This window comes from Vombatus ursinus, unplaced genomic scaffold, assembly GCF_900497805.2.
Source record: "Vombatus ursinus unplaced genomic scaffold, bare-nosed wombat genome assembly UNPS02005286.1, whole genome shotgun sequence".
NCBI classification, from domain to species: domain Eukaryota; kingdom Metazoa; phylum Chordata; class Mammalia; order Diprotodontia; family Vombatidae; genus Vombatus; species Vombatus ursinus.
This window is the reverse complement of record NW_020945064.1, coordinates 5557308-5570767: the sequence shown is the minus strand read 5'-3', so window position 1 is coordinate 5570767 and position 13460 is coordinate 5557308. Positions and strand designations below refer to the sequence as shown.

Genomic DNA, 13460 nt, shown 5'->3' with positions numbered 1-13460 from the left:
CCTCTGAATGGAGTCAGTTAATAAACATTTATTAAGCACCTACTATGCTCTAAGAACTGTGCTAAATGTTGGGGGATGCAAAAAAGGTCAGAAGATAGTCCCTGATGTCAAGGAGCTCAGTCTAATCAGGGAGATAACATGCAAACAAGCTATATGTAAGAGAAATTGGAAATAATCAATAGAAGTAAGGTACCAGAATTAAGCAGGATCAGGAAAAACTTCTCGTAGGTAAGGATTTTAGCTGATAGATGAAGGAAGCTAGGAGGTGGAGATGAGAAGGAAAAGGAGTTACCATACGTATGATGTTTACATCTGTAATTTAACTGGTTTAACAGGCTTCACAACCAAGTGGTGAATTTTTTTGGCCACAATGACACATAAAATCACCTAAGTCATTTAGGACCTTGTGATCTGTATCAATACCTATCCATCAGAAAAAGAACAATATACCTTTACTCAGAGCAATAAATACAAGGCTCTTTCCACATGCTAAAATACATACAAATGAATGATCACTTAAAATCTGAACTCCATTTCTTTAGGCAGTTTCTGATTAAGGATCCCAAGCTTGTCATCAATGTAATTTCTTCTAGAGAATCTAGACTGACATAGTGTTGCACAGAAGATTATAAGACAAAAAATATTTATAAATTAATGTATGATGAACATTCCAAATGACCAGATGTCGTAGTTGAAAAGACCATGCTCAAAACAAGAGGATCTCTATCCAGGACCATCTTCCATATCTCCTCATTGAGGACAGACAAGTGGCAGAAGGCCTAATCTCTGTGGCTATCCCCAAGGCTCATTTAAATTTGCAGAGAAACAGCCAACATGACAGAGCTCCCACCTTCACAGGCCTAATTTCCACTCTCTTCCAACATTTCAGGATGTTTCCAAGATTCCAAATATTAATCCTGCCTTTCTCTAGTCCTAGAAAGTTCCAAAAGTAAAAAGAAAACAAACAAGCTTTTGGAGCCTCTCTCATGAATATTTTTTTGTATTCTTTTAGACTTTGGGGCAAATTTACATAATACCTTTCCCAACTCCTCAAGAATTGGTTCAAATATTTACTTTTCTTGACTCATTAGTAATATTGAGTATTTTGAATGGGTACCTCGGGAAGGGGCCTGGGGATGGTACCATAAGCTTTGAGTAGTAGCTACCCTCACCTTATCACCATTTCATCCTTGCAGGACCAAGTCCGAGGGTGGGTGACTGAAGGTAGAGCTTGGGTTGGGTGGGTAATCTCTCCCCATCCCTTGTTTAATATGAGGACACTTCCTGGAGGAATTGGGATTTAAGGAGACTTTTGAATGAAGAGAGGAGGTAGTTTGGCAGATATGAGATGAAAGGTTGTTCCAGGGGCAAAGGATGACCTGGAAGAAGTCAGAGGAGGGAACAGGAGAAAGGAACGGAGGGGGATACAAGGAAATTAGCTTGGATGGATTGAAGACAACAGCCAAAGGAAGAAAATGGCTCATTATGAACTTACTACAATCGAATTAATCTTAACATTAAAACAACAATTTTTGTAATTGATTTGGCCTCTGGCTTTCAATTAAATATAGAGAAAGGTGGCCTTACTGAGATTTAAATCATTCAGGAGACAAATGTAATTAATAAAAAATGACTTGCAGAAGCTTAAGATCTGCCTTTTGTGCTGATAAATGTCAATTAAAATCATGCTGATTCTTTACCTGTATCTGAGTCTTTTTGATCTCCATTTGTTCCAACAGTGAAGGGCAACTTCCGTTTTGTAGCTCTTTCTTTTACTTCTTTCCCTCCATCACTCCGGTCCAATTTTGGAGTCTTGGTTAGAGAAACTTTATCTTTATCCTAGAAAGAAAAGCAAAAATTTAAGATATACTTTGAAGGGCAAAAAATACAGCAACAAAGTCTTCCATTGTTGCTTATAAATAGTAAGTCAACTCAGTCAGTACACAAAGGGGAAAGGCATTAAAAATGCCAGCTGAGTGACTAGTTGACTAACTGAATGCCACTATATTACACTGTTTTTATAAACAACAACAAAAAAAACAAACAAAAAAAAACCAAAACAAAACAGAATTTAAGTATCCAAAATGAATACAGTCCTGCCAAACAACTTCGGTATTCTATCCATTCATTCAAACAGGGTTATTAATCCGCAAAAGCCTTTTGGAATAGCTTCTTTTGCTTCCAGAGCAAGTAAAATAGCTGCATAAGTCAGTATTGCTCAATTTTTTTAAAAAAAATTATAATCCCCAGCTGAGATACACATCATATTCATCTTGTTGTTCTTCAGTCATTTTTCGGTCATATCCGACTCGTGACCTTCCTCGAGCTTCCATGACTCCTGGGAGAATCTGAGAAAAGTCAGTCACAGAATAGGTAGGGAAGGTGTTTATGCTTGAAATGAAGAGCACTTATGTGTTACAATTACATTAAGTTCTACTACTGTGCATTATATAGCACATCTGTTTTGTCACATATATAAATCACATTTGTGTCCTACTATATATAATCTGCAAACCTCTCCAATTTCATCTTCACAATGGCACCATAAAATGGGTATTTCTCTCAGGTTACTGTCCTCATTTGACAAAGGAAGAGATTGTATTTTTTAATCGAAAATTCTCCTTTTTTCTCGCTCATTAAGGAGGCCCTTAGAGAAATTGTATTTAGAACTAGAAGAGGCCTTTTGTTGTTTTTCAATTGTTTTTCAGTTGTGTCTGACTCTTCATAACCCAATTTAGGGTTTTCTTTGCAAAGATACTAGGGTGGTTTGCCATTTCCTTCTCTAGCTCATTTTACACATGACGGAACTAAGGCAGACAGGGTTAAGTGACTTGCCCAGGATCACACAACTAGGAAGTGTCTGAGGCCAAATTTGAACTCATGAAGATGAGTCTTCCTGACTCTGGGCCCACACTCTAACCACTGCACCACCTAGCTGACCCATCAAGTTCATCACTATGGCTCTAAATTACTTTTGGCTATTTCGAATCATCAGAATTACAGTAAAAGAGTAAAGATTTGATGAATTATAGTACTATCCAGGAAATACAAAAAATGCACTGTGGCTGTAGAAGAAAACTCTCCAAGAGGAGTGCAATGGACAACATTACTGGGATAAATAACCAACCTCTCAAGGTTCAGAGCCTAAGGTGGGGCAAATAGGACTCAAAATTTTGAAGGTATACCCAGATCCTCAAAGAGTACTCTGACCCCCTAACCTCAATGGCTGGTTACCCTCTATATTCAAGACGAGACTATTCCCCTTTCTCTCCCCTAGGTGGCACAAGGAAGAGAGAAACATTCCACTACATCTTCCCATCCCTACCACCAGCGTCCTCCTCTGGGGTTGAAGAAAGAGGTAGTGTTGGTCATCATCTGAAGCTGCATTGTCACAAGATTCTCCAACTTGTCACAACTATACTCTACTGATTGAATGTGTGAGTACAGGATTAAAGAGGAAAGCCAAACAGGAATCAAAGAAAGTGAAGGCTAGTGCTTATTTTCACAAGACAAGCTCCTGCAGTCTGGCAACACTTGAAGTCACCTGCTCCCTAACTCATCTAACCTGGCTTTCCCTGTTGCAGCGATCTATCTGGAGAGCAGAGGAAGAACTCTGTGTCTCTCTCCTCCACCTACCAACATTTTTTAAGGCACTTGCCCCTGGCAATGGAATTGCTAGTTATGGCTCTGAAAGATGACTGCCTGTGAGTGGACAACTTTCATTTGGATCTATTTATCAAAATATTACTGTTATAGTCATACTTAACGCTTCTATTATGTTCAAACAGAAAAGAGCCTGGGAAGCAAGAATGATTTTAATGTATCTCAAAATACCTGTCAGATGAGATAATGTGTATGGAGGCTTCTGAAAATAAATATCTTCAAAGAGAAAAGCAAAACTCTCAGAAAAAAAAAAAAACTTTTTTTTTTAAAATAAGCAATCAAAAAGCTGCATTTTATTTTAGTAAAATTGCTTGTTGGGACTAACTAGAGGATTCACTAGCTGAGAAACATCACCTCTAAAGAGCCAACTACCACATTTAAACTAGAAACGAGAGAACTTTGATTGTAACAGCTGGCTAGGGCAGTGGATAGAAACGGCGAGCGTGGAATCCAGAAGACCCGAGTCCAAATCTGGCCTCCAATACTTCTAACTTGGTGACCTGGATAAGCCACTTAACCTGTTTGCCTCAGTATCATCACTGTAAAATGGGGGTAATAATAGCACCTATCTCTCAGGGTTTTTGTGAGGATCAAATGAGGTAAAAATTTTAAAGTGCACAGTGCCTGGCACATAGGAACCACCATATAAATATTAGCTATTAAAATAGCTACTATTATAAAAATTAAAAAAATCTATTACAAAGATTATCTTATTAATATTTCTTCATGGCCAAGAAAAATTCTGCACAGTCGCAAATAAACTTTCCTAAAACATTCCATAAAGAACAAGGAAATACATGAATAAATTTTTTAAATACACTTACATGAAAGTAGCTCATAATAGCAAATGAAATCACTGTAGGCAAATATGATTTCATTTATAATGGTAGGTCATGGCAAGGCAAAAGGATCAAGCAAGGACTGGTATTATGTCAAAAGAAGACAGATACAAACATATATGCTATTTCAATATAGAATTTTCGGAAACCTCAGTTATGAGTCTTAATTTTAAAAAATTCTCAAATAATGGAAACTTTGAAAAAATTCCGGTTACACATCTTGAAACCCATTCCTCACTAACTAAAGCAGAGATTCTTAACTTGGGATTCATACACTTTTAAAATTGTAGATAACTAGTTTTCTTTGTCATCTTAAGCATTTTATTTATATATTTTAAAACATTCTGCAAAGAGAGGGGCAGAGCCAAGATGGTGGAGTAAAAGCAGTGACTTGCTTGAGCTTTCCCCCAAACCCCTCCAAATAACTGTAAAAATGGACTCTAAACAAATTCTCGAGCAGCAGAACCCACAAAAAGACAATTTCCAGACCAAGATAACCTGGATGGTTGACGGAAAAGGTCTGTGGTGATGGCTGGGAGAGGAGCATAGTCCAGGGTGGGCTGCACGGGCAAAGACTGGCCCTCAGCAAACACAAGGCCTCAGGGGACTGAATCATTGGTAGTTGTAGCAGTTTCCAGACTTCTCAAATGCCAAATGCCAAAGACAACTTAGAAGGTCAGTAGGAAAGATCTGTTGGATGAGGTGAGAAAGGAGCACCGACTGGCCTCAGCCATGGGGTGGAGGTTGCTTCTGGAGCTCTCGGCCCACATAGATGGTGGGGACATCAAGCAGCTGATCAAAGGGGCATTACAGGGATCTCTTTGCTGGTGCTGAGGCAGGACTCTCTAGCTTTGTCTGTGCATGGATCTGGGTAGCAGTGCTGGGTGGTGGTCCTGGAGCGAGAAGGAGCGCTGGCATGGCAGAGCTTGTGGTGGAGGTGGAGAGCGAATCCTCCTCACAGTTCCAAGGCAGAAAAGAATGCTTGTGGTCACTCATAGACCACAGCACAGGTCAGGAGAGGACTAAACATCTATCCTTAGGTCATACCACCTTGGAAGAACAGAAAATTTACAGGTCCCTAGAAGTATATCTGAAAACAGCTGCACAAAACCCCTGAAGCTGGGGACAGTACATCCTTCACACTAGAAGCAGAGCCCTACCTTAACAAAGAGTTTAAAAGTCAGGTAAGTGGCTAGAAACATGAACAAACAGCTCAAAAAAAAAATCAGACTACAGAATCTTCCTTTGGTGACAAGGAAGATCAAAACATACAATTAGAAGATGACAACAAAGTCAAAGCTCCTACATCCAATGCCTCCAAGAAAAATAAGAATTGGTCCTAGCTATGAAAAAGCTCAAAAAGGATTTTGAGAAGCAGAACAAAAATTGGCAAGAAAAATGAGAGTGATACAAGAAAATCATGAAAAACAAGTCAATAGCTTGCTAAAGGATACTCAAAAAAAATACTGAAGAAAATAACACCTTAAAAAACAGACTGACCCAAATGGCAAAAGAGGTCCAAAAAGCCAACAAGGAGAAGAATGCCTTAAAAAGCAGGCCAAATGCAAAAGCAGGTCCAAAAGCTCACTGAAGAAAATAATCCCTTAAAAATTAAAAATGGAACAAATGGAAGCTAATGACTTTATGAGAAATCAAGACATTACTAAAACAAAACCGAAAGAATGAAAAAATAGAAGACAATGTGAAATATCTCATTAGAAAAACAACTGACCTGAAAAATAGGTCCAGGAGAGAGAATTTAAAAATTATTGGACTACCTGAAACCCGTGATTTATAAAAAAAAAAAAAGCCTAGATATCATCTTTCAAGAAATTATCAAGGAAAACCGCCCTGATATTCTAGAACCAGAGGGTAAAATAGAAATTGAAAGAATCCACCAATCACCTCCAGAAAAAGATCCTCAAAGGAAAACTCCTAGGAATGTTATAGCCAAATTCCAGAGATCCCTGGTCAAAGAGAAAATATTGCAAGCAGCCAGAAAGAAACAATTCAAGTATTGTGGAAACACAATCAGGATAACACAAGATTTACCAGCTTATACATTAAGGGACCAGAGGGCTTGGAATATGATATTCCGGAGGGCAAAGGAGCTAAGATTAAAACCAATAATCACCTACCCAGCAAAACTGTGCATAATTCTTCAGAGGAAAAAATGGATATTCAGTGAAATAGAGGACTTTCGAGCATTCTTGATGAAAACACCAGAACTAAATAGAAAACGACTTTCAAATACAAGATTCAAGAGAAGCATGAAAAGGTAAATATGAAAGAGAAATCATAACGGACTTATTAAAGTTGAACTGTTTATTTTCCTACATGGAAAGATGTTATTTGTAACTCATGGGACCTTCCTCAGTATTAGGGTAGTTGGAGGGAAATATATATATAGACAGAGGGCACAGGGTGAGTTGGAAGATGAAGGGATGATATCTAAAAAAATAACATTAAGGAGTGAGAGAGGATTATACTGGGAGAAGTAGAATACAGTAAATTATCTCACATAAAACAGACAAGAAAAGGCTTTTACAGTGAAGGGGAAGAGGGGGGAGGTAAACGAGAGAAGGAGTGAATCTTACTCTCAATGGATTTGGCTAAAGGAGGGAATAACATACACACTCAATTGGGTATGGAAATCTATCTTACCCTACAGGAAAATAGGGGGGAAAGGAATAAGAGAGCAGGGGGATGATGGAAGGGAGGGAAGACTGAGGGAAGGGGTAATCAGAAGCAAACACTTTTGAGAAGAGACAGGGTCAAAGAGAATAGAATAAATGGGGGGGTGGGATAGGATAAAGGGAAATACCGTTAGTTTTGCACAATATGACTATCGTGGAAGTGTTTTGCAAGACTACACATGCATAACCTACATTGCTTGCCTTCTCAATGAGGGTGGGCGGGGAGGGAGGAAGGGAGAGAATTTGGAACCCAAAGATTCAAAAACAAATGTTAAAAATTATTTTCACATGCAACTGGGAAATAAGATATACAGGCAATGGAGTATAGAAATCTATCCTGCCTTATAGGAAAACAGAAGAGAAAGGAGATGGGGGGGTGATAGAAGGGAGGGCAAATTGGGGGAAAGGGTATTCAGAATGCATGCCATCTTGGGGTGGCAGAGGGGTGAGATGGGGAAAAAACTTGGAACTCAAAATCTTGTAGAAGTCAATGTTGAAAACTGAAAATAAATTAATTTAAAAAAAAAAAAAAACAAAAACATTCTACAGAAAGTACAACAGGCTTCACCAAACTGGAAAAGATGTCCGTTGCACATAAAAAGGTTAAGAAGCCCTGCCCAAGAGCTTGTCAATGAGTACATATACATTACACAAATACATAGGAATATAAACATGCACACTATATCACCATGCCCAATTATGTATCAATTATTTTTATGTAGATTTTTTAAAAAAAGGCAAACGGAAATAAGCTGGTGCCAGAACTAAAAAGTAGGAAAGTGGGCTGGATTGTCTGTAGTATATTACAAAGTTCCTTTAACAGTCCCAAATAGCTCCCAGAATCAGAGGTTCATATTAACATGCCAGTATTTTAGGATGTAGACATATAACTAAAGACCACAAAACATACTAGTCTTTAGAAAACAGAACGAGAGAAGCACACAGAAGGAAATGGAGACACTAAGGTACATGTAGGCAAGTTGCAATATAAGATGTCAAAGAACAAGAATAAAGAATAAGGAAAACACCTTTTAAAAATGATGAACTGGTCACATAGGAGAAAGATAGCAAGTGAAAGTGGGGAAGGTCACTAACCTCTTAAACAGATTCTCTGTGATGAACTTATAAGAGGACATGTAAAGAGTATATAGGATAGGCAGGCATAGATTGGTTGAAATATATATCATTGATGGGAATATCTTAATGAGTGAAATCACAGGGTCAATTGAGTCTCTAAAAGTCTGGCTTATTATTTTTTCCCCATTTCATTAATATATGTACAGTATGTGGAAGTGACCAAGTATGCCCTTCCCAAAACGTCTAGGACGTAAAACAAATACGATTAACTTCTATTCTTCCTTTTTCTTCTAATTAAATCTTAGCCACAGTATTAAAGAGGCAAAATAGGAGAAACTTTCAGGCTCAAAGGCTGAATAAATACAGGAAATTTTTATACAGACTTGTTATTGTTAGTTGGTACTTGAATCTCACTAGCTAAAAGCCCAACACTGGAGTATGACAGTGCTATCAGTGGTCATGGAAATGATTACAAAAACAAATGCAAAGATTATTGTTTTATAGTCATTAAGTTAATTCTACAATCTACCTATGAACTACTGTGTAACTGTGATTAAAAGTGATGTCCACCAAATGTGGCAAATATATCAGGTCTCTCCTTCAGTACTCATTCATTAAAAAAAAAAAATTTATTGATGTCTTCTGTTCGTACCTTGCAGACTTTTCCTTGTTACTAAATTTGAACCTTCCTCCTGCAATAAATTAGGCAAAAACATCTGCTTCAGAAAATCTAATATAGAAATGAACCTTGTGTGATACTGTATACAATACTTTGTTCTAATAGTTTCGCCATCTTTCTGGCAAGAGAGGGCAAGGTATGTTTTGTTACCTCCTCTCCAAGTTCTCAGTCTTTGTGATCTTCTTGTATCATTTGGCACTGCTTATCAGCTGACTCCTCCATGGGCTTAATCATCATTTATACACAAATGATCCCCACACCTATATATCTAGCTCAATTCTCTCTGGTTGGCAACAGTCCAGCATCAACACTTGCCTATGAGACATCCTGAATAGATGGCCCATGGCATCTCAAACTCCTTCATAATTGTTAAGGGGACTACCATTCTGTATAACCCAGGCTTGCAATGTCAGTGTCACCCATGACTTCTTACTCATACTGAATCTATGTGCCCCTAACTATTTTTAAATATTATTGTTTTTACCTTTTGTTCTTGTTGTTCAGTCTTCTCCAACTCATTGTGACCATGTGGACCGTAACATGCCAATGGAGTCCATGGGGTTTTCTTGGCAAAGATACTGAAGCGGCTTGCCCAGGATCACACAGGTAGTGAATGTCTGAGGCCACATTTGACCTCAGGTCTTCCTGACTCCAGGCCCAGGGTTCTATCCACTGGGCCATCTAGACGCCTTCTGTTTTCACCCTTACCTACACAATATTCCTTCGATCTTTTCTCCATTCATAGAGCCACAAGTCTAGTCCAGGTCCTCATTGAGCCTTGCCTGAATTACTGGAACAGCCTTGCAGATCATCTCCCTGCTTCATGTGTCGCCACACGCGGCTAAGCTCTGCAAAGCTCAGGTCTGATCGTGTCATCCCTCCTGTGCCCAAGGGCTTCTCAACCTGGCCACTCCCTACTTCCAGACTTCTTATACCATACTTTCCTCCATGGACCCTATATTGTCTTGTGTTTAGTTCTTCAAATACTATACACTCCACCTCTTACCTCTGGACCTCTGCACTGGCTCTCTTTCACTCTAGAATGAACGCTGTACCTCCCTGAACCACACTCCTGGTTCTTCAGAACACTTCCTTCAAGACTGCTCAAATCCAACCTCCCCTGGAGATGAACATTCAGATCCCTACCGACTACCTCTGTCTCTTCCTCTCTCAGACTATGTGCATCTCCTTTTCCAGAGTCCACTAACTTTGTTTTTTAATATACCGATAACTACAGGTTAATATAATTTGTTTCCATTGTGAACTTAATTATGCATTTAAAAACATTCAGAGAAAAGAAACACAGACTTCAAGAGACTGCCAAAATGGTCTATTGACAACCCTCCAAAAGTTAGGAACCCCTGATTGACTCAGTATATATCTTGTGTATACCTAGTGATACCCAGAATACCTAGACCATGTTGTCTATTAAAAGAATGCATGTTCCCAGAGGGCAAGGACTGTCTCTGCTTTTCTGGGTAGCAATCAATAACTCAAACACTAATTAAGTATCTGCTATGTACCTGGTACTGTGCTAAGTGCTGGGGACACAAAAAGAGGCAAAAGAGAGCCATTGTCCTCAAGAAGGTGAAAATCTAATGGGAATAGACACTGTGCAAACAAATATATACAGAGGATCAAGAGGAAATAATTAACAGAAGGAAGGCACCAGAATCAAGAGGAGTTGAGGAAGGCTTCCAGTAAAAGGGATTTTAATTAGGGCTTAAAGAAAGTTAACAGGTCAGCATATGGAGTGGAGGAGGGAGAGCTCTCGGCATGGTTAACGGCCAGAGAAAAGGCCCAAAGCTGAGACACAGAATGGCTAATCTGTGGAACAGCCAGGAGGCCAGTGTCACTGGATCAAAGAGTGCAGGTTGGGAAGTAAAGTGTAAGAAGATTAGAAAGATAGAGAGGGCTAGTTTATGCAGGGTTTTGAATGCCAAGTAGAGGATTTTTCATTTGTCTCTAGAGACAACAGGGAGCCACTGGAGTTTACTGAGTAGTTTACTGGAAAGATCAAACGTGTGTTTTAGGAAAATTTAGTGGCTGAATGGAGTGGGGAGAGACTTGAGGCAGGCAGACCCACCAGTAGGCTACTGTAATAGTCTAGACATGAGGTAATGAGGGTCTGTATCAGGGTAGGGACAGTATCAGAGAAGAGAAGGAGGCATATGTGAGAGATGCTACAAAGGTGAAATTGACAGGCCTTGGCATATGGGGTAAGGGGTGGGTAGGTAGAGGTGTGGGGAGTGTATGTGAGAGATGGTAAGATGTCCAGGATGACCCCTAGGTTGTAAGCCAGAGGAACCAGAAGGATGGTGTTGCCTTTGACAATAACAGAGAAGCTAAGAGAGGAGTGGGGATGGTGGCATTAAAAGCATGACAAAGCCTGATTAATAAATTCTACAAAGTCCAATTAAAAAATGCTTCTTGAATGATGGAGAGAATATACTCCATTCTCTTGGAATTTTTATGACACTGCCCATTTATTTATGGCACTGTTCTGCTTTGATGGTTCTTTTTCTTAGTCTCCTTTCCTGTGGATGTACTCTGTCCTGGGCATCTGATTTCTCAATACCCTCTTTTTCAGTATTCTCATCAGGTCTCATGGCTTTAAATATGACTGAGAGCTGAAGGCTTTTAAGTGTCCTAGTGGATGGAGCACCAGACTTGGAGTCAGGGGGATCCAAATTCCAATCTTGCTACTTACTGGCTGTGTGGCCCTAAACAAGTCACTCAGGTTCTTGGCCAGTTAAATGGGACTAATTATAGAACCTACTTGACAAGATTGCTGTGAGAATCAAATTTATGTTAACATAAATAAAATGCCTTTTGTAAACTTTAAAGTTCCATGTAACCATTAGCTATTATTAGTATTATCAATATTCAGATGACTCTCACATTTATATATTTAGTTCTTTTCTGCACTCCAGTCCCAAAATACCAATTGATTAATAGATAATTACAATTGGATATTCCAAAGACATCTCAAACTGAATTATCTAAAAAATAATTCACTACTTTTCCTCTTAAACCCACTGTTTTCCTAAACTTCCCTAATTCCATTAAGGGCAGCACCATTCCTCCAGACATCTAGATTCACAATCTCGGTGTCATTCTTAACTCTTTATTTACCCACACTCCCCAAATCCAACAAGTCGCAAAGTCTCCTCAATTCCACTTCTAAGGCATCTCTTACTTCCACCCTCCACACTCCCCATTCATTCACATCGCAACCACTCTAGTTTAGGCCCATATAACTTCTGCCCTGTATTGTTAATGAAAAAGCTTACTGATGAAACTACCTGCCCCAAGTCCTGACCCAAGCCTTTCAGAGGGCTCCCAAATTGATACTCCTACAGCACAAATCTGGATCATGTCAGTTCCCAGCTTCAGTGACTACTTAATACCACTAGAATAAACTAGAAAGTACTGTGTTTGGTTCTTAAAGTTCTTAACAATCTGGTTCTAGGCTTTATTTACAACCATAATCAATAAATACCTACTTGGTGCCAGGCACAGAAAAAGTAAAAAACAGTTCCCACTGTCAAGGAGGTCACAATCTACTAGGGGAGGCAACAAAGTAGTCTGTAAGAATAGAGAAAGGCAGGACAAATTAGTGATGAACAACAGAGGGAAGGTAGTAGCATTGAAAAGGATAAGGAAATGTCTCTCCTAGAAATCTGGATTTTGGATAGCATTTAAACAAAATGGGGGGAGGGAGGGAGAGAAACAGAGACAGAGAGAGAGAGAGAGAGAGAGACGGAGGTTCCTGGCATAGGAGATAGATAGGAATAAAGGAACAGCAACGGGACCAGTGTCACTGAACCACAGAGTACATGGGTAGGGAGAGCGAAGAGCAGAGTGGTCTATTTCTTGTTCCTCACATATGTCATTCCATTTTTCACCTCCATGTCTTGGCACAAACTGTCTCGTAAGCTGGAATGACCTCCCTCCTCATCTTCACTTTTCTGAATCCTTAGATTTCTTCAAGATGAAGAGAGAAATTTTTAACTAGAAAAATATCCTTGGGCAATTTGCTCTGAAAAAGGTCGTTTCCAATATATAAAACAAACGGGTCCCAATTTATAAGAATAAGGGCACTCTCTATTTGACAAATGCTCTATGGTGATAAAGTCAGTTCCCAAGGAAAAGAAAGCCAAGCTATTGACAGCCAAATGAAAACAGAGTTTCAAATAAATCATAATTACAGAAATGCAAATTAAAGCAATGCTGAATTTACGCTTCAACCCCCTAAAACTGACAAAAAAGATCACAAATGTTGGAGGGGCTTCACAAAAACAGGAATAATTTTGTCCTGTTTTTGAAGCTATGAATTAGTAACGCCATTCTGGAAAGCAATTTGGAATTTTTCAGTTACTGAACTGAGTAACTGAACCATTAACCCAACAATTTCAATACAAGGGTACAACCAAAAGAAATCAAAGCAGAAAGGTCCAAGACTTACAAAAATGGTATATCAATTCTTTTTACAGTGGGAAAGAT

The 13460-nt window shown here is 39.0% G+C and overlaps 1 protein-coding gene across 3 annotated transcripts in view; it reads right to left on the bottom strand.

The window, feature by feature from the left end:
* The window catches only part of ANKRD11 (ankyrin repeat domain 11), a 345404-nt gene that overhangs the window by 83639 nt on the left and 248305 nt on the right, over nt 1-13460 (bottom strand). For 2 of the 3 annotated variants that reach the window (XM_027847574.1, XM_027847570.1), the window contains one exon: nt 1701-1839. In XM_027847574.1, coding sequence (XP_027703375.1) covers nt 1701-1839 — 139 coding nt within the window. Of the gene's footprint in view, nt 1-1700; nt 1840-13460 lie in introns of those variants that run through there. The other variant, XM_027847580.1, reaches the window with a different exon arrangement.